Here is a 25,050-nt window from a genome sequence, read left to right as displayed (position 1 = left end):
AATTGTAGCAAACATCACAGAGCTTGTATATTACATGCCTTTTTCTGTTGCATTTTTTCATTAGGTTGGGTTTTTTTTCTTTTTCCTTGCAAAAGCTTCGCCTGGCTTTTTGTAATTCAGTAACATTTATTTAAAATCTTATTTTAAAAAAGAGAGGGGAAGAGAAAACAAAACAAAACAAAAAAGCAGCATGTTGCGTAATTTTCCTTATCCTGATGCCAGCTTTTACTTGTGGAAATGTATGAATTGATTACACCATGTAATTTCTGTAAAATAAGTACATCATGGAAGAGAGATGAATAAAAAACAGGTGGATTGCTCCTTCCAGACAGACCATTTTCAACATTTTTGATAACCCTCAGATGCAAAATTGCTTCTGGGTAGTGGTATAACAAAGAGTAAAACAATATTCTGAGACAGATTCATATTCATTACTGAATATTTGGAAAAAATACAGTAGGAAATTAATTTTGACTGACTTGAGTCTTGCAGAATGATTCAGAACCATTTTCAGAAGTGGATTAACATTAAAGCATTTTATTATCTTATTATCTAATGTTATACATAAAGTTTTATAACCATCATCTTAGCATTTTAAAGATTCTTAATATTGTTATAATACAACTGACTGCTGCAGATGATTTTCTATTCCATAATAAAAAAATAAATCTGTGCTGGTAATTCAGTCATCCTTTAAATCCTTAATAAAAGGAAAAATGCCTCTATTTGTATAGCATTTTGTTCTAAGTACAGTAATATATAACGTGGTCGATTGCAGTATTTATGTTGACTATTGATTCTAACTTGAACTGATTTCTTTTTTTCTATCTTATTTGCTAAATTAAGTATTGGTTTATACATTTTCCAATAGTTCTATTAAAAACTAAAATGGCAGCAAATACTTGCTGATGTTGTAATAGGTCTTTATTTTTACACTGATAGGAAAAGACATTTGTTTTAGTTTTATCACCCCAAGAACAATAAATAGATGACTCTATGAGTGCTTCTGACAATTGTATTAGAATATGTAAGGTCCACTTTTTCACACAAGTAGATTTATATAATGAAGCATTATACAAATATGCATGTTTAACACTGGTTAATGAATATACTCAACTGCAACTGCAAAAGTCTGTCTTAACTTTGGAAACAGTTTAAAGCTTAAGGATGACAGAATATTTACAATAACCATTTATGGCTTCTCCTCCTCCTTTTGTACTTGCAGGACAGTTTTCAGTATCCAGAAGGGGATCTATGTATCCAGAGCAGCACGGTTTGCGTTTGGGCACCTAAATAACCACAAGATTTTAAAACAAGAGTCTCCACCCCCTCACCTCATGACATACCTGGTGTGGTTTTTCAAAAGTTCTTTAAAAGATTTTAAAAGTTCTTTTTCCAGGGAAAAAAAAAACAAACCACCTTGGGCTTTTATTTTTCATGCTTAAATGTGGGATGATCACCTTTTTAAAAATCCACAGTTCTTTTTGATGGCCAAGATCTGGGAAAATAAAATAGCAAACCAAAGAGTAACTAATCCCCTGCACTTCTACTGGAAGTGTACATGCCTGCAAGCTGTTTGAAGTGAGGTCCCCAGTTTGTAAGATAGCCATAACTCTGATCCTCATCTGACATATTTGAACCTAAAGAACTGAGGGATCCTGCCAAAGAACCCATTCCCTCAAATGCATAGCATTGAAGTGAGTCATATGGAGGAGCACTAGGGTCTGTATTTGCTTCTTCAAGCTTTTCTGAAATGAATTGCCTGAAAATTGCACTGTCAGGGCCAACCTGTAGAGACTGTCTGTAGAGGCTGTGGATCTCTGTGCTGACCTTCTTCCGAGGTTTGTGCATTCGCATGACGGTACGGGTCCTCAGTGCTGAAATATCAAAGGCTTCTGTATCCTCCTCACCGCCTCCTTCATCATCATACCTGACAATATTTTCTCTGAATTCTTCTGTTTTCTCTGAAAAAGGAGACCTCTTCCTCTGCTGCCTTATGGCTATGATTGCCAAAAAGAACACTGACAACAAAACAAAACAAAACAAACAAACAAACCACACAAAGAGAAAAGAAAAGAAAAAAAAGACATAAACAAGGGAAAAAATAAACAGAACCAGACACTTTGAGTGTGCTTGGAAAGATTAAAAAAAATGGTAATGTTTCTTAATACTGATGCCATTGCAAAGTGAAGCTATCTTAAAAAAAATATGGAGCTGTAATTCTTACGGGGTTTATGGTTTTGAGATGAGCATAGTATGTGGTGGGAAAATGGCTACAACGGGACCTGTAAAACAGGTGAATGAAATGGAGCAGTTCTTTTGGTAGATGGGAGTTTGAAACTGATGGAAACACAGGTTATGCTTTTTGAAACTGCTTTGGTTTGTCACATAATACGTCAATTTCACATTCAGAATTTAAATTCTTTATCTCTCACTTTCTCTCAGAACAAAGCCCCAGGAAGATCAAATGAAAAATGAGGCAATAAGATATTTTCCTCAGCTGGTTGAATCATTCAGTTCCATAGACCATGCAGGGTATGGTTCAATTATTTCTGTTATGTTGGTTTGGAAATTTGAACATTATCACCAAATTTTGCATGATGTTGTAGCAGTATTTACTACCAAGGCCTATTTATCAGAGCACCTTGTTTCTTTCATATATGAAACCTTTTTTAGATTTTATTTTAAAGCATTATTTTTTAATCATAACTCATTTCATTTTCAGCTGAATAATCCCTTTGAAACAGTCTATGACTTCACAGAGATTAATGATTTCAGTTTTTAACTAAATCTTACTGCTTTTCTATTTAATAAGGAAGTAGTTTGTGGGGTTTAATTTTTTACTCAACAACTACCAACAATGGCAGGATTCTACCTCACTTAGGGATATGAAGGACATGAAGTAGTTCTTTATTTCTATATATTTACTTTATACTATTTCATTTGATTGGGAGACACCAACACCAAACTTGAAAGTGTTGCAAATAAGAATTTCTACAATGTTATAATACATTTTTAAACCCCAGATTGTTTCAACTTTCTAAACCCATTGCATGATGAACTCTTCCAATGGTACACATGATGATACAGAAAAATGGAAAAAAATTAAACTTTAGTTTTCAGATATGTGCCAAACACATTATGCATAGAAATTTTTATAATTTCATTTCAAATAATCACAAAAATACATTTGAAAACTTAATGCATTTAAAATATGTGTGTCTGTAAGACATTTATCTGTATCCCTGCTTTGGCTTTTGTGATATGCATAGGCCCAGTAGACACCAAGGGCTTATTCCATCTGGAGAGAGGACCTCTCTGCAATAATTTCACTGATGGCTTGGATAATGCAGTGATATAGTTTGTCTGACCCTCAGTCCCTTAAGTGCATAACAGAAAATGATGAAGTTCAGATATCCTGCAACAATCAAAAAAACCCTTGAAATGCGTGCTGCAACTACACTGCAAGGTTTAAAACAGGGACTACAACCAGGGGGGCTGCTTTTGAGGCCACTACTGAAGATTGCCTGAGACAAGGAAAGCTCAGATTTAAATAAGGTGACTCTGAAGTGCAGACCAGTCTAGAAACCAAAAATTCAATTGTGTGTTCCTGCTTTCACTGTTGGAAAACAAGACATGTAACTAGGGGAACTAGTACATCCCTGGAGTTTGCTTTGGAGTCAAGAAATGGCTAGTGTCTGGCCAGAAGTACTCCTATCTAGACACAATAATTATGAGATAATCTTCCATTGTTTTCGTCCTTGCCCTGTTTATCCAATGTCTTCATAAGGATAAATAAAAGCACATATTGTTTTGTAGGCCATTCTGCTTCTGCAGTTTCCTGCATGTTACCTCATCTTGAGACTTCAAAGCCATATGAAGGTGCTGACTCATAACTGACAGGTACGCATGCTGCTTCTGGGCAACTCATTTAACTGTGGAATTAAATTACAGGGTCCCATTTTAGGAGAAATTTCCATGAGTTCTCACCAGAGATTCAGTCAGGAGGTCAAAGGTACAACAGGAAATATTTAGACCCAGTTTTTATTCCTTATTCTAAGGAAAATAAGCCGTGACCTTGTGGACATAATGCAGAATATGGGTGATTTTTAACTTGTTAAATTTCTTTTTTCACTGGGTAAACTCAAAATAATCCCATTAGCTTTACTGGACTTGTCTTTCTTGCCTTCTATTGCTACTATGGCATTAGAATAATGCTGCAAGCCTTCATTTTCTAGCCTCAGCTTTCATGTAGTTAATGATTGTATGTTTGGTGTTGTATGCTGTTATTTATAGGCTGGTAGAGGTAATATTGTGTAACAAGAGTAGAAAAAAGAATGTTCTTTACCCAGCTAGCCATCGGGGGTGGGGGGTGGGGTGGGGGTGTGTGTTTGCTTAAAGTTTTGTGTATTTCTTTCAATAATATAGGACTTTAAAAATATTACTATTATATTTGCTGTGACTGACAAATACATTGTGAAAATAATTTTCACTGAAAGTTTTTGTTTCTTAAGGCAGTGTAATTTCTGTTATTACTTCTTTCTTTGTGGACATGATATTTGGTACTAGTTATTATGCTGCAGTTTTGTTTTAATTCTGGTCATATTTTGCTTTTTGTAAAAATTTTATTGAAAACAAATTTATGCTATGTTTGCCCAATATATAATGATGATGTGATATCACATTGCTTAGTGAAATCCTGATTCTATTGTAATTTTCTTACTTTGGAGTTGTTTGTTTGTAGTTTCACTGGTGGAAGAATGGTTTTACTATATATAATCCATTGATCGTTTTGTGGTATTTTTGGATATGGCACTTTATGAAGCATACTGCTTTATGGCATAATATGGATATGCCATATTATTGCACATTATTGTATAATATTTTTGCTGGAAGAAGACAAATTCACTGTAGCAGGGATACCTGCATGTTTCACCAGGTAAAGAAGCTGTTTCCCTGTGTGCTGTCACTGCAATATGCCTTGCAGCAGCCATGGCCCCATGCAGAGCAGGAACAGCCAGCCTTGGGTAGTTGGTCTGGTTCTGAGTGCCATTTCCCAGCTATGACCCTTTGCAGCAATACAAGTGCAACTCTTGTGTGCTTAAAATGCTCTCAAACCCATTTTGACACCCCCACAAGCTCTACACTTTAATGGAGGTTAATCTGGTGTCTGCTGAAAGGTAAAAGGGGATGTCCAACATTTGGAGAAAAGGCTGCCTGGCAATACAGCTTTATGAACTCACAGAGACACTCCCCATTTGTTTCTGGAGTTGCTTTCTGAGAGTATCAGATTCTCTTTTTCTTTCATTATTTTATATTGATCTTACCTCTACATTTGGCATACCTAAGGCAGAACGAGTAAGGTGTTGCTCTTTTACATATATTCTTATACTAGCGAATTTTCTTGTGTAACCCGGTCTTCCGCTTTACCCGGGCTAAAAACAGACCTTGGACTCCCAAGTCTTTATTATTATAGAGCTGGAGGAGTAAGTAGGACCATGATTCAACTAGAGCCAACTTTGTGAACATTGTCTTAGAATTCAAATTTTACTGAAAACTGGAATTGTGGAGGTGAATTATAATTAGGAAAACAGAAAAATGGATCATTTGCCTTATTGCAAGTTTTCTGAATAACACAGTACTTCCAGTCTTCCAGTCAAGGAAACATCTTTGTCACTCAACCAAGCCCATTGTAGAAGGAAACAAAACAATTTCTCATTCTCATACTTACCGAGGAGTATTAGGATGCAAGCCAAAACAGCTACTAAAGCTTCTGTGCTGAGACCCATGGAATACATGAAAGCCCCATATCGACAGTACAAGGCATTAACTTCAGTGTCACAGTCGCAGACAGTGATGGTGAGAGTATTTGTGCTTGACAGTGGTGGAATTCCATTATCCAGAATTAAGATTGGCAAGTAGAAATAAAACTGCTCTTGCCTCTTGAAGCCACTTTTTGCTGTGAAAATTCCAGCTGTGTTATCTAGAAGATAAATTATTATGTATGATACACATTTATCACTTTTTAACGATAAAACTCTAGTGGAATCTGACCTATTTAAAAACAATGGTACTGTGCAAAGCTACATATTAAAAAAGTTAAAAAAGTAAAACCAGGCATTGACATGTGGTGGGTGTTTCGTGTAAACTGAATAAACTGCATTTATTTTTGACATATGTATTCCAGGGGCAACAATAATAAAAAAAAAAAATTACATAGAGGCTTTTTTTTTCTTATGTTCAAAGCTAAAAAAACCCCCACTTTTTCCAGTACCTGAAACCGGCTCAGACTAATTAATTGATTCTTAAAACGATTCCATGTATCCAGCTGCTAGCAATCCAGCAGTTCACAGATGAAATATAGACAGTTTACCAATCAAAAGGCTTCAAAAGTGTGTCTGGCAGCCCACAGAGAAAGCAGGTGGCAAGGAAAAGAAGAGAAAGCAAGAAAAAAGTCCAGTGAACTAGTCTTTTATTTATTTCCCTGACTCAAAAACTAGACCTATCTAAGCTCCTATCTAATTTAACGACAAGCTGCTATAGGGTCTCACCTTACTTTGTATTTAACTATTAGAGTTTAGAAATCGGTTCTGTACCAAACCCAGTAAATGGCTCAAATTCAGCTCCTGTTGCATATCAACTAATTCAAATCTGAAACAGCTTGTTGCAAAACAAATTAGCTCTGCCTAAATCTCTGTATAATGGAAAGAAGAAAAATCTATAAATATATACATATCAGATTTTTTTCATTTTGGCAGGGTGAATTGCTGCATGTGTGCATTCATGTATGTAGGCCAAAAAAAATGTTTCTACCATTATCTGTGTAATACATCTAATCAAAGTCTACTGAAGTTAACTCCCTCACATTTAAGTTCTTCTAGGTTTATTTCATAGTTCAGAAAGTAACTCTGAGGTAAAATTCTCCAGATCTGTAGAGTCACTTTTGCTTTTGCATAGGACGATCCAAGTTCACCCAGCCATTTCTATGAAATGCAGCAGAAAGAGAGATTGCACTGACAGTACCATAATTTAAAAGATTTCCTCCTCTGCCCCCTCCCCACCCCATCAATAACCACCAAAAAGAACTGGTTGTATTGCCACGTGTGTGGCTTTGCTTGGGCCTTGCAGAATGAGCAAAAGTGGGAAAGGCTTGTGGCTTGTACACAATTTGACCTCAGTGTAACAACTTATCTCTTCCTGGCACTGAGTGAGATGTTAATGAACCTGGGAACCGAAATACATATTTATAGATTGACTAACTTTAGAGGTATTGAGAGAAGTAGTTTGCTCTTTTAACATAGTCTGAACATTCAAAAACTTATTTCCATTGATTTATTCACCTAGGCAGAACATTCAAATAATCAGAAAAATCAGTAAGTACAGTGTGTACTTTAGCTGAGTCTGAAGAAGCTCTTCTTTGTAGTCAAAGCAAAGTGACTCTGAGCGGTCATCTTCCCTGAAATTCCATCAGATATTGTATCGACGTTTTCACAGCAGACTGGTTTTGTTTGATATCTCTCTATATCATTCTTTTAATAAGACTCTTAATCAATATAATTTCTGAATACATTAGAATATATAGAGAAGACATTTGTATGATGTCATCAGTAATAAGTGTATGCAGTTTAAAAAGTATTAAGACATAAGACTGCATTCCTCTTTATCTGTGTTTATAATTTTGGTCTTGCTGAAGGGATGAAGTGATGGACTTACATTAACAACAATCTTCTCTTTCTGGCCATCTTGTTTCTTCAACAAAGAGATAATTTTAACAAGATTCTTGGTATTTCCCACCATATCCTACATTAAGTAAATAAATTTTAAAGAATACCAGTGTATTTTTCATCTCAGCATTTTTTTCTTTCATTGAAATAAAACTGTCTTTTGCTGTTTATTTGGCTGAATAGGGAAAATAAACTTTTTGGTATTATTGAAATGCATTTTCATATCTTATAAAGACAATTTATATTTAAGTGGAAATTTTTACAGAATGTGAGGACCACTAGAATCATGCAACTTTGATTAGGAAGGTCTTAAAGAGCTACATGAAAGACACTACCTTGATTATCTTTGACAGTAAAATGTGAATTGTTTGTGGCCTCCTGAGCCAATGAGAAGTAAAAATGGTGACCATTTGCTGAGTCATCTTGATCCACTGCACTGATGCTTTGAATTAGCTGGAAATACAGACAAACAGAATTGTTTAAGAATAAAAGTATTTACTTGTCTTTAAAAGAATAAAATAATAATAATTAAAAAAAAAAAAAAAAAAAAACAAACCCACCAAACAATCAAATATAAAAGTATTTACTTGTCCTTTAAAAGAATAAAAAAACATCTTAGGCATGTTAAACTTGATGTTAGAGATGTGATCTGTGAATACATATTGAGTGCATGTTAAAGCACTCACAAATATATACCTTCTATACCAAAACAGGCTTATTGAGACTAATACTATGCAAATTCTCTGCTTTGATTTTTCATCAATTTACAAGAGGCAGGCATTAAAATCTTGAGAAAATATAAATTATTTACTGGATCAAAAGACCAGGGGTAAATGAAGTTTCCATAACTGAAAAAAGTAATCATATTTATGGTGTTCTGTACTTTTTTTTTCAAGGTGAAAATTTGAACAAATCCTTCTATACAAAACCCATTTCCTTCCAACCCACAAACAGATTGACATCATTCAACTGATGTATTGTAGCTCCAGTAAGTGATATATGGTGACAACGTCATGTGTTCAATTGTTGAAACTGGATATTATAACAGATTGATTATGGAACCTCTTGGTTGCTTTTTCTGAAGAAAGCAAAACAGCCTTCATTTACAAATATGTCAAACTAGATAGTCATTCCAAGATAAAATAAAAAATAACAGTTATCATGCAAAGGAATATCTTCCATCTCTGCAAATAAATAACCAAGTTACAGTTAACATAATCAGCAAAATTTATGCTTTAAAAGAGCTTATTTTTGTTACTTTTATCAGTAAATGTTTAATGACCTGAGCATCAGCATTATTAGTAAGTGATCAGGAGGAAAACAAACTGATGCAAGCCCACCCACTTTCAGAAAAGATACTATCCAATTTGAATGTGGGTTCTATTTTATCAGTCATCTCACACCTTGCAGAGGTTTCTACCCAAGAAACTTAAAGCCTCAACTTTCCTTGAACCAGAAAGAACCTGAATGTTACAAGTGGTGCTCTAAAAGTAAAGCAGTATGTCGATGGAAATGACTACAGCTTTCCATCTGTGCCTTTGAAAATTCTTTCTTGATTAAACCATTTCTCAGTCAAAGATCTAAGACTTCAACACACATTATTTTTCTTTTCAAGAAGCTAAGTTTGATGAAACCATCACAGCAGAGTGCAAAATGAGGCTTACACCCCAGAAGATAGCACTGTTCCCTTTTCATATCTGAAATTTATTACAAATTTATGTTTTCACTCTATGGAAAAATGACTACCCTTGAGATTTTTTTATTGCCACTAATGAGAGGAGTGATTGTTCAGTGACGTACTTCATCAGGGAATTTTTTCCCTTTCCCCAGAGAAAACAAAACAGCTAAGGTGACACAAAGACAGGTATAAGCATGCAGGTCAAGAAATCAGTGAAGAACAATAACTATTCACTAATATTATCTTGATAATAAACCACAGGCTTCAGTTTTAGAAGAGGATACCACTCCTAAAATATGCCTAATATGAACCCAGCCTAAAACATGAAGAATGGCACATTTTAATGATAATATTTTACCATATACCTCCAAAAACTTTTAAAGGCTATGCTTTGCTGCTAACATCTCCATGGTTGCCACTGAGAAAAAGATTTGTATGGATATATGTCTATCTGTACAATTCAGGGTCTATCAAGCTAGAATAGACTGAATATGAGAAGTAATATAGTAGTCTACAAAGACATCTTAGCCACATCTAATTTGTTTTGGTTTGGTTTGGTTTTATTTTAGTGACATGCTAGTGAAAAGTTACCTACCTAAAAAACCAAACCAAAACAAAACAAAACCAAACAAAACGAAACAAACAAACAAACAAACAAAAAAAAAAAAAAAAAAAACCCAAACAAACAAACAAACAAAAAAACAAAAATCAAAACCAAAAAACATTAATTATAGATGTGATTTTTATACTTTCACTTTTCAGTCTGATTAATAATTATTTTACTAGGTATTAGCAATGTCTTTGGAAAGTAGATGTTTAGGAGTCTATCATGTTTGAAAATCATAAAATTATTGCAGTTGTGAGTTAGATACTGTTTTGCTATTTCATTGTTAACTTCTGTTATTCTACATACAGAATGTATTTGCCCCAACAAATTTGATTTATATGTGATCCAATCAATAAACTTCTGAGGAGTATGTGGCTAGCTGAAAAACAAAACAAAACAAAACACCTTCCCTTGTTTTGAACTGTGCTGTTCTCCACAAACCTAAGACTGCTATGGCTATTCTAGACATATGAATATACCTTTAAGGATTCACCTTAGAAGTAGGGGAATATTTGGAAGACAAGGACAGGGCAAACCCTTATTGTTTATTTCTTTCTTACTGTACCACTTCCACTAAGATTCAGCAAAACTCAGATGAGTCTATAAAATATTCAGAGCAATAGGCAGCTCTGATTTTGCTGACTAAAGGAAAAATCACCCAGGAGAAGGAAACTGTTTCTTTTTTTCTCGTTTCCTAGGCTTTTGTACATCTAATGTAGGATATTCTAGCCTTTCACCAGGGAGACTGTTATCACAGACTGAAAAACTGCACTTCTTGCTAGTGATTCAAGGTTTAAAAAACCATTACATTTTAGTGTGTAAACAAAGAGTTTAGACTGAATGATTTGTTGCTTCTGCAAGGTTGTATCAGTTGTATTGAATAGGCTGACATTTAATTGCTGTAAAATTCCTTATAGCAGGTCTCATGCATGTAGAAGCTGTAATAATCCAGCAGACCATTTGAAAATGTACATTTCTTTAAAACTGAGATTAAGTCACTTAATTTTTCTTGAAAAACTGATTTAAGTTCATGGTGGGTGGGCCTCATTTACTGTTTCTTTCCAAACACAATGAGATCATTGCTAGGAACAGCAGGAGGCCCTTGGATCAAAGGTCACAAAAATATATGGCCTGTTACATTCCGCTTCCCCTTCCATCTGATTAGGGGGCACTTGCAACTAACAAATGTCATCAGTGAGGGAGTCTAGGATATTAGTAACAGCTCTGATCTTTCATTGACTAATTACTTTGCGTAAAGAGATTTTTTGTAACCCTTCTGTACTGAACATCTAGCTGGGTGTTGTTTGTCTTGCAAATAACAAGTTTGGAGTATGGAGTAGCTGACTGCCAGGTAGTCTTGATGAAAATTCATTGAAAATGTATTTTCTTAATCCTAGGTGGTCTCACTGAACTGGCATTATGGAAATGCCCAGAAGGAAGAAGAAAGCTTTTCTATTATAATCCTTTTAGATTCTAAGAGTTTTCTTTCTACCAGATTCAACTTAAGGCTTAAACTATCCAACTGAACAATCACAAGTACCATTAATTTTCATGCTAAAGTACTCTGAGTGTATAACATTAAGTCCTTTGTGCATGCTTCCATACCCAGGTATAGTCTTATCATTCCCATCAGACAGGTGGAAGCAAGTAGGCACAGATCTGCCACCTCTCCCTTCTTACTTTAGTTTCTTTTGTTTTGTTTTCCACACAACATCCTTCAATAGGAACTGCTATGGTTTGTAGGATGTAAGATATCAGATCACCCACCTGTTTGGGGAGTATAGAACTGGTTTTGTTCAAATTGGCTAGTGGGATTTTTCTCATTGCTTAATGATATTTGATCACCAACAAAGTTTAGTGTAGGTAGATTAGTCAACACCTGCACTTTCCAGATAGACCTTCTAACTCAAGACTAAGGTTTTCCTTTTCACTGGTTCTATTTCATTTTTGAAAACCAAATTTGCACAATATTGATCTAATTTCACTGGATATACTGTAAGATGTTTCTTCTCAGCTATAAATAAAATGGTGTACATCTCAGCAAAGGAATAACTATTACAAAGCTCATGCCATGACACTTAGGTGCATTTTTATGTTTGTATATGCTGAAAAACTATTCTTACCTGTTCCATTCTGCTCTGAGATAATGTTGATGAATCATGGTCTGTATAAAACAGAAAAAGGAATTTTCCATGGGCCAATGTGGCCACTGTTGCAAAATGTCACAAATTATGATCTGTGAATCTGCAGGTATAGCTTAGAGTAAGGGACTGCTAGGATATATGGTGCTTTCACAGCTTCACAATGTTTTTATACTCTAAGTGATGCCCTCATTCTTTTTCTCTTTTTAACGTTTTATTTTCTTATCACTACTGCTCAGATGTTTTTTGTAAATGATGAAGAGAATCTAACAAGGTGAAATAACAAACATTGGCTTACTAACATTTCACTTTCACTTCTCTGCTATCAAAAATCATTTTACATCACGGTTTGTTAGAAATGATCTGTTTTAGCAAACTGCTCATTTATGACATTAATCATAAGTTAAAGATTTCCTCTCTTTTCTTCTGTCAATGTTTCATTATGTAGCAAAGTAATATCAAATGAGTACTCCATTTTCACTGTAACACTGTAATGAATGATTATTTTATTATATGCTAACTATCGAGTAAATAAATTTGTTGGGTTTTTTTGTTGTCTCTAACTCAAAGTGCTCTGCATACGTACTCACTTCTTTAGATCTAATGAAAATTACTAAGCAAGCTACAACATCGAAGTCACTTTATAAATGACCCCCAGATTACAAGAACTCAGAATAACCAGAATAAATACTCATTAGAGAAGACAGCGTTAATTCAGAATATAGGTGTGTTCATTGTAGCTTGTCTTCAGCTGAAATCTGTTTGATATGAAGAAAGACCAATATCTACTAGTGCTGAATTACCATGCATACAAATAGGTACATTATAGATGGTCAGCTTGCTTACACATAACATAAGATATTTGATACAGCTTACATCAAACTTTTAAGCTGCAGTTTCAGGCTCAGTTAATTTATTAATGCCTTGGCAATTAAGCTTTCTGCGTAAAATTCATTCTTGTTGAAATGTCTTTAGTGTTATCTTTGAGACAGATTTGGTCCATTTCCTGTTCTGATCATTTTTATAGAATATTTCCTCTAGAATTCAACAGTTTGTAGTTACTGTACACACACATAAAGGGTAAATATAAAGAATTAATATCACATTGGAGTCATCATTTACTTGCTTACATATAGATATAAAGTCAAAAGGCCTGATCAAAAGGGAAACATGGGTTTGGATGCCTTATTAATACTGTTCCATTTGATCTGATGCCAGCTATAGCTTTAGTAGGAGAGAAGTTTATTTTACATAGCAACTTTCATGTTCAAGTAATTTTGAAAATAATGTATTTAATACTGGTGGTACACTGAAAGTGTTTTTTCAATGTGCAAAAGAAAACTTTGGTTCTGGTTAGTATACGGATAACTTTTGTATTATAGGACAGCACAGACCTATAACATGAAATGAATAGTGAAAACTCCATTGATATGAAAAATGTCTAATAAAGATGAAGAATGGATTTAGACAATGCCAAAAAAGACTATCTACAGTCTTTACATCCATTTTTATTGTCAGATTTCAGACTATATTCTCACATTCCAAACTATATCTTTTTGTTTGAATGACTTTCAGAGGTTAAGTATGTCTGTAACTCACAAAACCACTATACAGGGACATGAAGATCAACGCTCCTTCAATACAGGTAGACAATATTTTTTTAATGTTGCAGAAAATTCAAAACTTCAAAACAAGCCTTCTTCTCTAGAATGAAGGCACTATTAACTGCCTCTGAGTTTGGATAATTAAACCAACAATTAGTTTTATTCATGTACTATTCTATTCTACACATTCTTTATCATAACCTAGTATACACTAAGGCTATGTGAACTTATTTGCCACATGACTCAGCGTTGCTTTTATTGTAAACCAGGCAGAAAAAGTCACCCAAATAAGACAATTTTTTTGACAGCATCTTGCCCTCTGCGGTGACTTTCCTTCCTTTTTCCCAAACACTATAAGCTGTAGGATGCAAATATATGTTGAGGCACCCATGAAACCAGAAAGAACTCAGCTGAGATCAGGGAAGGAAGTAAATTCTAGAAGTGGAGAACATCTCTGAGAACATCTTTCAGTGTATCATTTCCAGCTAAATGGATAGAGATAGCTGCTTTAGAAATTGAAATGCAATAGAGTACCTATACAACTTTGATCTCAACTTATAACATGTAAGCAGATTCCTGAGCTGTTCAGAACTGATTGTAGATATATGACTAAGATAAAAGCCCTTCAACTGCTGTAAGAGATTCTTCTGAAATGTGAAGTAAGTGTGTTATGCAGTGGATAGCCAGGCTATGGATAAAATCAATTTTGAACCTTTTGGCTTCTTGCTGATGAAAGTAAATAATCATTTTCCTGTGAGTAAAAAGTAAAAAAAAAAAAGCAACAAAAAAAAAAAAAAACAACAAAAAAAAAAACAACCAAACAAAAAAAAACACCAAAAAAACCCACCCAAAACCAAAACAAACACTAAAGGAGACACATAAGCTATCAATTCTGTTTTAAATCATAAACATTAAATAGAAGATCATAAGCTCTGACTGTGATAATTATGCACTTCAATTGCAATTTCCTGTTGTTCTTCCTAAGGTCATTTGTTAATGAGAAGATTATTTAACATTACTGTCATGGTCTCCAAAGGATAAACTAAAGATGCCTGTGACTCTCAAAAACCTATAGCAATGAAAAAAGAAAAAAAAGATAGAAAAAAAATTTTAGACAAACATTTTGCCTGTCTGTAAAATGGGAAATATATCATGTGCATCCTTCCTTCAGATATTACAGTGTTAAACAGGAATAATTCTGGTTCTTATGCTTAAAGAGTTTATTATTATTGTTACTACTACTATTCTTTACAGTGCCATTTTCACCAGTGATTCTCAAAATAGTTAATACATATATACTTAATTGTTATTTAAATGGAGCCATTAATGGGTTAGCATACAGATGTTATTTGTCAGTAGGTAATTATGGAATAATGAAAACTCTAAGAAATAAATCATCTAGGTTTTTATATTGTAGGCAACTCCAAAACATGGATTACAAATATCCATTCTATAATCCTCCATATTTAATTTGTGGTGTCTTGAAGGCAAGGAACATGAAGTGGCATTTGTTTTAATGCCTATACTTTGATCTGTCAATGAGTTACCAAAACCCCAAAAGAAATGGCTTGCTGCAAGTACCTCTGAACCAGAGGTAGCCTTTGCAGAGTGGAAAATTACCAAATGCAGAACAAACCAACCAACTGCTGATAGAAGGACACATAAATGGATGAAAGCTGTAAAGAAATTACTTCAGCAACAGGGAAAGCTTTATTTCACTGCAGACTAATCCAGGTCAAAGTAAACCAAGCTGGTGTAAAAAGAGAGGCTCTGCTTTGTGATTCAGAAATCAAAACACAGCAAAATGTTTGAACAGAACTATCACAGATATCCCAAAGGTCCTTTTCATTTGTCCGAATAATGCTTTAAAGTCTTGAAAAAACATATAGATTTTTCTGTCTATAGCTTTTTGTTGTTGCTTTTTTTTGTTGCTCATTTTGTACTTCTTTTTTTCTTTTTTTTCATTTGTTTTCTGTTTGTTTTTAAGCTTGAATAGCCTATTTTTCTTTTTGCAGGAGGAAAACAGAGTCAGTAGTGTTACTTGGGGATTGGGACAGCTGACTGATGTTACTCCATTCACCTGAGAAAGGAGTAGGATATGGAAAAGAATCCTCCAGTGGAGGATACTTAATTCAACAATCCCTTAAGCTGCCAGCTCGAGAAGGTATTGCAAGGGGCGTGACTTAAGCATCTTCATACTTCTACTGAACTAGACAGGGTTTGAATTCAGTTTGCAATAAATGATTTCTCACCAAAGGAAACAATCTTGTTTGAATTATGTCTGAGTCTGGTTCTTCCAGGCTACATTATGCTGTTGCTGAAATCACCATGCCTAGGTCCTACATCTGTGACATTAGCATGAAACAAATCTGCGCCTTACGTTTTCTTTAGAACTTTCTGTCTGTACATGTGTTACCTGTTTTTACAGATGAATGAGATATACTGATTTTTTTTTTTTTAAGGGAGGAAATATACACATCAGCCTTCCAAAATTTAAATCTAAAACTATACATATATCAACAGAACTAATTTTGGAAATAGACAAAATACAGCCTGTGCTCACAGTACTGAAATAATCAATAGTAAAGGGAACAGTAACATATCAGGCCAAATCTTCATTGTAATGAGAAAACGGGTGGCTAACTCCTTCACCTTACCTGGCCAGGAACCGCATTTTCACAAACAAATGTTTCGTAATATTTAGGGAATTCTGGTGCATAATCATTAACATCGAGAACTTGGATATACACATTTGCTTCTGAAATTTTTTCAGGATTTCCTAATAGTTAAAAAAAGACAGAAATCAAAAGTTATAAATAATCTACTACATATTTTAAAGTACTGTAGACATTAGAAAAATTTAAGTGTATTCTACAGAGGAGAACATAGTCACTGAGATCTACAGGCACATTTTATACTAATTCTTTTTAATGAGTTCAAATACATCCAATACATATAAAAGAATGGCATTCTCTTTCTTTTCTGGGGTTCTGTTTACAAAAGGTGGTGGGGTTTTGTTTTTGTTTTCTTCACCAATCCATCATGTTACATTATAATAGTATATCTTGAAATATGTAAGTTTATTTCATGTAAAATTTTGGATTTGTTCAGTCTTTCACTTACCAAGTCAGAAACTGATCTAAATGTAAAAAATAAAATCTGATCTGAAGAAATTAAATGAGGTTTCGTTCATGCAGTCTGATTTACTATATTGCAGAACAACACTAGACATATGGAAGGTTATATGAAAGGAGAGTGTCTGCACCTCTAACAGTATCTGGTCAAGGACCTTACTCAATTGCAACAAGAGTTAATAAGAAAAGCAGGAAGCCATAAACAAGAACATAAAGGACACAAACTTTGGGGAAATATAAGGGAGAGGGTAATGAGAGCCAAACCTGGTAAAACACACTAATTGATGGGGGCAAGTGAAAGTGTAAGAATGCTTATCCCTGCGAGGTTATCAGACCAGGGACCTTGTCAGCTGGGAAACCAAGGGAGAAAAAGGAGAAAACAGTCACAAAATATACCAAGACACAGACTCTAAGAAAGCAAACAGAGACTATGACAATAAACAAATCTCACGATAATTGATGGGCTATTCAGAAACCACAGGGCAACAGTTCCAGGTAGGTCAGCCTGGACTATGCAACTGATAAGACTGTAAACCAGAGGGACCTCAGACCCGGAAAGGCACAGGAATCAACGGAGCTGTACAGACCCATGGAGAACATGCAGGGAGAAACAGAGAGGGACATACAGAAAGGGATGTAAAAGGGTCTGGTTACATGGAAAATGGAACCAGCCAGTATACTCGTCTGGCTAAGGCCTGCACCTGATCACCAGTCAGTCCTAATGTCTTATTTCTTCTTATTAAATTTTTTCTTAACTATCTCTCTGTATAATCTCACTCTGCCGCTGTGTATGTGTGCCGCAGGGACTAAGTGCCAGATACTGCTGACACCTGCATAAATGTGAGTGAAAATTGGTGCCAGCATCTGGAGTCAGATGGGGTATGGATGCCCCTGGCCCATGGTGCCAGCTACTGGAGTGACAGGGAGGTGCAAGGAAAGAATATCTGTATCTTCCCCAAACAGTGTGCATGGAGTGTGTGTGTGTTTTTGCTAGCAAACTTTAAGCTGGACTCAACATTTAGTAGGGGGTCCTTTGGTCCAGGCCAGGTGCTCAGAGGGGTCCACGCTGGTATGCTCAGGGGGGATTTGTGAATGTAGGGTGCACAAGAGACAAGTGCGTGAGTGCTGTGGGTTTGCAAGCAAGCATCAAGCATGCACTAGTTGGTGAGCTGGGGACCCACAAAGTTGATAAGAGGGCCTGGGGTCTGGGCAGGGGTGCTGGACAGATAGAGGGTCCACACAGGTACTGAAGGGGGGGTGTGTCCTTGTGAACCTGGAGAGTGGTGTGTGTGCCTGTGCCAGTCCTACACTTGGGTCACAACAACCCCATGCAAAGCTAAAAGCTTGGGGAAGAGTGGCTGGAAAGCTGCCTGGTAGAAAAGGACCTGGGAGTGCTGGTTGACATCCAGCTGAACATGAGCCAGCAGTGTGCCCAGGTGGCCAAGAAGACCAACAGCATCCTGGCTTGTATCCCAAACTGTGTGGCCAGCAGGACTAGGGAAGTGATCGTCCCCCTGAACTCGGCACTGGTGAGGCCGCACCTTGAATACTGTATTCAGTTAGGGTCCCTCACTGCAAGAGGGACATTGAGGTGCTGGAGCGTGTCCAGAGGAGGGCAATGAAGCTGGTGAAGGGTCTGGAGCACAGGTCTTGTGAGGAGCGGCTGAGGGAACTGGGGTTGTTTAGCTTGGAGAAAAAGAAGGCTCATGGGGAGACCTTATTGCTCTCTGCAACTACCTGTTGTAGGCAGGTGGGGGTAGGTCTCTTTTCCGAAATAACAAGTGATAGGAAAAGAGAAAACAGCCTCAAGTTGCACCAGGGGACATTTAGATTAGATATTAGGAAAAAATTCTTCACTGAAAGAGTGGTGAAGCATTGGAACAGGCTGCCCAGGGAGGTGCTTGAGTCACCATCCCTGAAGGTATTTAAAAAATGTGTAGATGTGGCACTTAAGGACATGGTTTAGTGGTGTATTTGGCAATGCTAGTTTTATTGTTGGACTTGATGATCTTAAAGGTCTTTTCCATTGTAGATGATTCTATGATTCTATACAGAATACCTCTTGGAAGTCCTTTGCCTGTCAGTGCATTGAATTCACATTTACAGAGCACAGCTCTGAGAAATGTCTGCCTTCCCCACAATCTAATTTATTAGTTTAGTAGGCAAGATGTTTCGCTGCAATAATAACACTCACATTAACTTGGACATGTTGTTGGCTAAGGACCATAAGGAAGACATTTTTCCAGTTAATAAAATAATCTTAAGACATTCCAGGAAAACTAAATATCTATCAACTTAAATATCTATCAGTATCTCAATCCGCTCTGTCAAAACCAGTTTGTCAATCACAAGAATATTTATTATATTTAAAATATGCCTCATGATGAATGCTAGTGTCACTGCTTCTGACCTGTTCAGAAGTTTTTAAGGCATTTTCTTAAATTAGTCAAATGGACCTTTAAGAAGAAAATAAAATGAACTCCTTTCTGCCTCACTTCAAACTATATGGGTTTGGTTGGTTATTGCATTGCTTTTTTAATGTATAATTCACTAGATGCTTGGAGCAAACATTTGTTTTCTTGGATCTTATGAAATCTGTGCTGATGGCTTTGAGTCTTTTGCCAAAGGAAATGGCAGCAAAAAGCAACTGCTACAGAGATAAAGGGCTAGATACTCAGCAGTTTCACGTTGCTTCTGTGAAATCATTAGAGATGTGCTAATTTGCCAAAGCTTATGATCTTTCAGAGTCATCTCAAAAATACTCTTTTGTGAGACAACATTGCTCTTATTGAATTCCAACATCCATAATAACACAATAGGCAATGAAATAGTGCTTGGCTTATTTTTTAAATACACATAAAAAGTAACACACATCCCTTTTAGAAATAATACCAAGATTGTAGGACAGACTTAACCTCTTTTACTTAAGACAGAACTGGATGTGTAGGGCAGATATCTGGCTGGCTTGGCATTGAAAGGAAAACTATCTCATTTATTAGGAGGCTGGAAGTACCCTTGATGGCTTCAGTCACGTACAAAGTGGCATACAAAGGAAGGACCCAGATACCTTGGCTTACTCCTGACTTGCTTGTTCATAAGAGTCACGGATACTATATTTTCTTTAAAGCCTACCTTTTTGCTTGCACAAACTTTTAGATAGTACCTTTCAGCCTAGAGCTGTCATTCACATCTATTTTCTTTCACTAAATACCCCTCCTTCTTTGTTACTGGGAAGTTTCTAAATTTTGTGATATTACAGGTAGGGTTTTTAGGGAAGGAGCAACACATACAAAACCAATCTTGGAATCAGTGTGTGGTAAATATCTAATGAAGATTTTGGGTGAAGCAGAGTGACTCCTTCAGTTGCAATTGGGGAAGATGGTAGGCAACACTTACTTAGTCTTTTATCCCTTACACGGGAAAAGAGTCGTCAGAATTTTAATACAGCTATTGTATTCATATCCTACATTAAGCTAAATATCTTTCAATGAGCAGAAAATTTCTTTGATATAATCTCCATGAGAGAGATCAGAACTTGAAAAACAAGGTCTGAGAGAACAGAATATCAAGTGCAATAGGTTGGATCAGTGTGAAAATGAAGTTGATGCTTTAATTACTATGGAGAAATTTAGTAACGTGCTCATTATGGAGCTGGGTGAAAAGAAAAAAAAGTGACCATCTCTAGAGACAAATTAGAACTCAGTACTTGCATGGGATTAAAGAAAGCTTAGCATTGTCATCAGCCAGTAAAAGGAAATGTTTAATAATAATAATAACAACAGTAATAACAATACTAATACTAGTAATTGTTAATTATAAATTAGGCTAAAGCAAATTTATTTACTTGCTAAAGGAAACTGACATGATTTTTTTTCTTTTTTTAAAAGGACTAATCTAAAAATAAGTCTGTCAACAAAAGTATGTATGACCAAAGTAGGGTGACAATTAGGCATTGAATTAATTATATGATCGATAACTGAAACCTTCAAAGAGCTGTAAGTCCTGTAGTCATGTAGTAGGTCTGGAATCCACTATGAAAGGACATCTGCAAGACCCAGTGGGAAAACTACTGTTGTCTCTTGAGGGTAAGTAAGTTTGCTTATGACTGATAGTGCACTTTTCCAATGAGTGTACAGAGAAATGAGGATCAAAGTAAGCTCAAGTTAGTTGCTGTCACGGGGAATTTTTGTTAATCGTCTATAGTTCAGTAGAGAGAGAGCTGAAACAGATACTCTTCTTCTAAATTAATTAATTGTCAGTCAATTATCATCCGACTCAGTAAATCAGTGTTAAGTAAAGCTGATGACTTAAGGATTTCTTGCTCTCATGTACGGTTAGAATGATGTTTACACTTCAGCCTTGTACAAAGCAGAAGCTAACTATAACCTAGTAAAAACTGATTAAAGGACCTTTGATTTCTCTTGAGCTAGAAACATCTTAGGCATAAAGTGGAATAAGACTCAACAGATTGCAGGTTCTGACTGCTTACGTTTAAATTCCAATGAATTAGATCTAATTCTGCATACCTTTAAAATATGCTATCTCAAAGTTGTGAGGATAGGATGATCCACACCACAGGTCTGCAATAACAGAGGCAATCTCCTCTTACTAATTCCTGATCCCTGTCATTGCAATGGAGGCAAAAGTCTTGTGTCTTGTACAAATGCCAGGACATCAATAGGCCCCAGGGGAGGTTGCTGTTTTAATGCAGTTTCAGTATCTGTCTCAGCTGCAACAAATATCTTGTGTGGATGAACTGTAATGGCATTTTGATTTGGCTTCAGTGGAGCCACAATGTCTTCCACCAAATGTCTCATTCACACAGTGTATATTATGATTATATTTGAAGGAATAAAATGCTACTAGTCCATGATATAAATCATTTCAGGTATGCTCAGATAAAGTGACCTAACTTCAATGCTTTTGAATACAGTGTTATAGACAGTGACCTTATCATCATTAAAGAAATAAAGAATAAGCCTATGAAGATCATAAGGGCTCGGTTTCCCTACAATAACTTTCATTATTGTGAAAGGCTCACTTTCTTTTGCTGCAGGAGACACTTATTCACTTATACCATTTGGTTCTTTCCTATTTTATTGTTTAACTAAACAGAAAAGTCCAGACCAAAGTCATCCTGCTGTGTTTCTATAGTGCCATTCATGACATGACATGACATGACAAAAGTATGCCAGAGATCAACACCTGCCAGCTGCCCAACAACATGAAAAGTAAAATACATTCATGTTTTAAAAGGCACAGAGAAGCTGAAAAGGAAGATAATGCTATGAATTCCCAAAGACAAATTAAAGACTTCAACGAAAATGGCTACTGACTATCCTGCATTACACTTCTAGCAGTAATATTCTACATATATACAGGGAATGCTCCCTCACTCCCTTTTGGGAACAGTGAAATTTATGAATATGTGTTTAAAGTAGTCTTAGCAATAAATAACATGTAACTGAGATTCAGGATCCAAAAACATGCTAAAAATATTTGGCAAAACCTGTCTGATTTATTGTTTGGACTCTAGTTCCATATGTTTTTCCTCCTTCCTGAGGATGGATGTAATTCGTTTTTAAACAATATCCCAATAGTCTTGTTAAACTACGTTATAAATCAGTAGTTGTTATTTTTCTAAAGTGTTGTCCCAGACTTAGGGTAACCAGATCACCAAAAGCACAAACAGAGGCAATTTGCATTTGATTTTCAAACAAAACTGACAGGTGAAATCTATACAAAGGATGCTTCACAGATATAATTGTCACTGAAAAGAAGTCTAGCTGATTTAGGTCTAAATTCACAATTAGAGCCAAAGTTTCTGACTGGTGTTAAATTAAACACTGGCTAATTTCACACTAGTCAAAAATCTGGTGTGAAATTAACCAGGGTCTAATTTAACATAAGATCTTGCACTGCAGGAGAAATTCATATGCTTCAGTGTAACTTGAAAGCGTTACAGTCTCGATCTTATTACAGTTCCCTTTCTTTTTTATAAGGTCATCTTTTATGAAAAAGCACAGGACCTTGGAGCTCAAATACATTCCACTTCTGTTTAAGTAATCATTTTAATAATGTTCCTTAACATAGCAAGCAACTGTAATATAATGAAAAAGAAGCATGTATTCGCCACTTAAAAGAAGGTGTATTCAGAGGATAATTACAGTTCACAGTATATAAAACACAGCATTCCTTAAATTTCTTACTCACTTGTTTCTGTGGCTGTAACAGTTATGTTGTGCCAAGAAGCTCTCTCTCGGTCCAGAGGTTTAGTTGTAATGATTGTTCCATTGTGCTCATTGATGCTGAACAATCTCTTTAAATGCTTGATGTGGACAATAGAGTACCTGAACCAAAAAAAAAAAAAAAAAGTAAAGAGGTTCCCTAATACTGAAATGTTCCATCAAAGCAAGGACATAGAAAGCTATTGTCAGTTGAGAAAACAGAGCTGTGCATATATACATACAAATGCGTGCTCAGAAAACTCAGAAATCATGAAAAATGTACGCTTATAAACATTTAAAATTCACTGCTGCCAAGATCAAAGTTCTTCTTTTTATAAAACTAAATATATCTCAGATCTATATTAATGCGAACTGAATCTGAAATGCATTATTCATTCTTACTTTTAAGTCAGGCTCACAGCAGGTGAATGACTTCATTGAAAAGAAAAAGCATAAGTGCCACTTGTGAGATGAATAATAGTAACAGCTAAGTGGAGGTATAATGGCAAATCTATTTTATCATTGCTGACATGCTTTGATGCCAAAGGAACAGACATTATAAAGAAAGGCAGACAACTATCTGTAATGAGGTGACACCTAGGCAGGGTACAAAATCCTAATGCAGGACATGATTGCAAACGAGTCCAGTGTTCCTAACTCTTCACTGAAAAGGCTCTGGATGCTATGTCCATACATACATACATACCATTTAAAGAGTTAAATCTAACCAATGGTCACAGGCCAGAGAGAGACTGAATAAGACACCAAAGATACTGGTTCAGAAGGAAAGGGTATTTACCAATATTTTTCATGACGTACAAAAAAAGACTGCATGTCACAGTTCCTAGAAGTGTCTGTTTCATGGAAGTAAAACCTGTTTGAAAAGTTTGGAAATTCCCATTTGGAATTCCCACATGCAACTATTCCCTCTTTTATTGTACCTTTAATTGTGCTTGACAAAGTCTTTCTATCTCCTGTTGACACTTAGGACTCCTGATCAGAATATATGCCAAAGGTTGGATGACTTTCTAACTTATTTATAGTTACATTTTGTCTGTTTTGAAAATCAGCAAGAGGATAAATCAAGAAGCCAGCAAAACAGTCAGTGAAAGTTATTCTCATGAGCCAAAGATCTGACGTTTATAAACTTCTATTTTAGGGATTTACAATTCAATTATTTTATTTTATTTTTTTTAATGTGAGTATTCCTCATCCTCTGTATCCAATGCTTGTTTAGGGTTCTCTGACATTGATATTTTTTGTTTGGGGTGTATTTGGTATTCTGGTTTTTAATAGATAATTTTCAAAAAATCCATGTTGGATATTTTTAGTTGTTTGTTATTATTGATGTAGTGAAAATTTGTTCATGTCTTTTTTACTTTGTTTGTTTGATGATTGGCATCCACAAGGCAGCACAGCTGGTTTTCTGTATTATAAGCAACTGCTGTCATTTACGGTAGCAATGGTTTCAAAATGAGATTCATATGCATGGCACTTACCCAACAAATTTATCTTTACATTAGAAGTGACATAGTCTATTTTTTAAAAACTCAGTGATGCAATATATGCACCACTGTTTTGGGACTATGCAGACATTCAGCAAGTTCCATCAAACTATTTCAAACTAAGAAGTCATATATATGCACTATGTTTAAATGTTTTGCAGGAGAAATTGCAGTCCTCTAAATAAACAAGACTACCCCCACCCTCCTTTTTTTTTTTTTTTTTTTTTGGGTGTGTGTGTGTGTGTACATATATATTTTGTTTTTATTTTTGTTTAATTTAACCTATAAATAGCTTAGTAAATAAAAGAAAATGAATGTAAAATCATAACAAATGATTTGCATTGACCAAACTTCTGAAGACTGAACTATAGGTAGGTAGGTAGATAGATAGACACACACATATATTTCTGCTATTAGGAATATACACACC

The 25,050-nt window shown here is 35.4% G+C and overlaps 1 protein-coding gene across 4 annotated transcripts in view; it reads right to left on the bottom strand.

Moving 5' to 3' along the window:
• Positions 1-521: 521 nt before the first annotated feature.
• CDH19 (cadherin 19) overlaps positions 522-25,050 on the bottom strand; it is a 68,493-nt gene continuing 43,964 nt past the window's right edge. For all 4 annotated transcript variants that reach the window (XM_040588596.1, XM_040588597.1, XM_040588598.1 and 1 more), the window contains 5 exons: positions 23,102-23,238; positions 16,412-16,533; positions 8,060-8,177; positions 5,732-5,983; positions 522-2,021 (listed from right to left, as the gene is read on the bottom strand). In XM_040588596.1, coding sequence (XP_040444530.1) covers positions 1,531-2,021; positions 5,732-5,983; positions 8,060-8,177; positions 16,412-16,533; positions 23,102-23,238 — 1,120 coding nt within the window. In that variant the 3' untranslated portion in view covers positions 522-1,530. The remainder of the gene's footprint in view (positions 2,022-5,731; positions 5,984-8,059; positions 8,178-16,411; positions 16,534-23,101; positions 23,239-25,050) is intronic.

This window comes from Falco naumanni, chromosome 3, assembly GCF_017639655.2.
Source record: "Falco naumanni isolate bFalNau1 chromosome 3, bFalNau1.pat, whole genome shotgun sequence".
In the NCBI taxonomy this organism is placed as follows: Eukaryota; Metazoa; Chordata; class Aves; order Falconiformes; family Falconidae; genus Falco; species Falco naumanni.
This window is presented reverse-complemented; position numbering and strand designations above follow the sequence as displayed.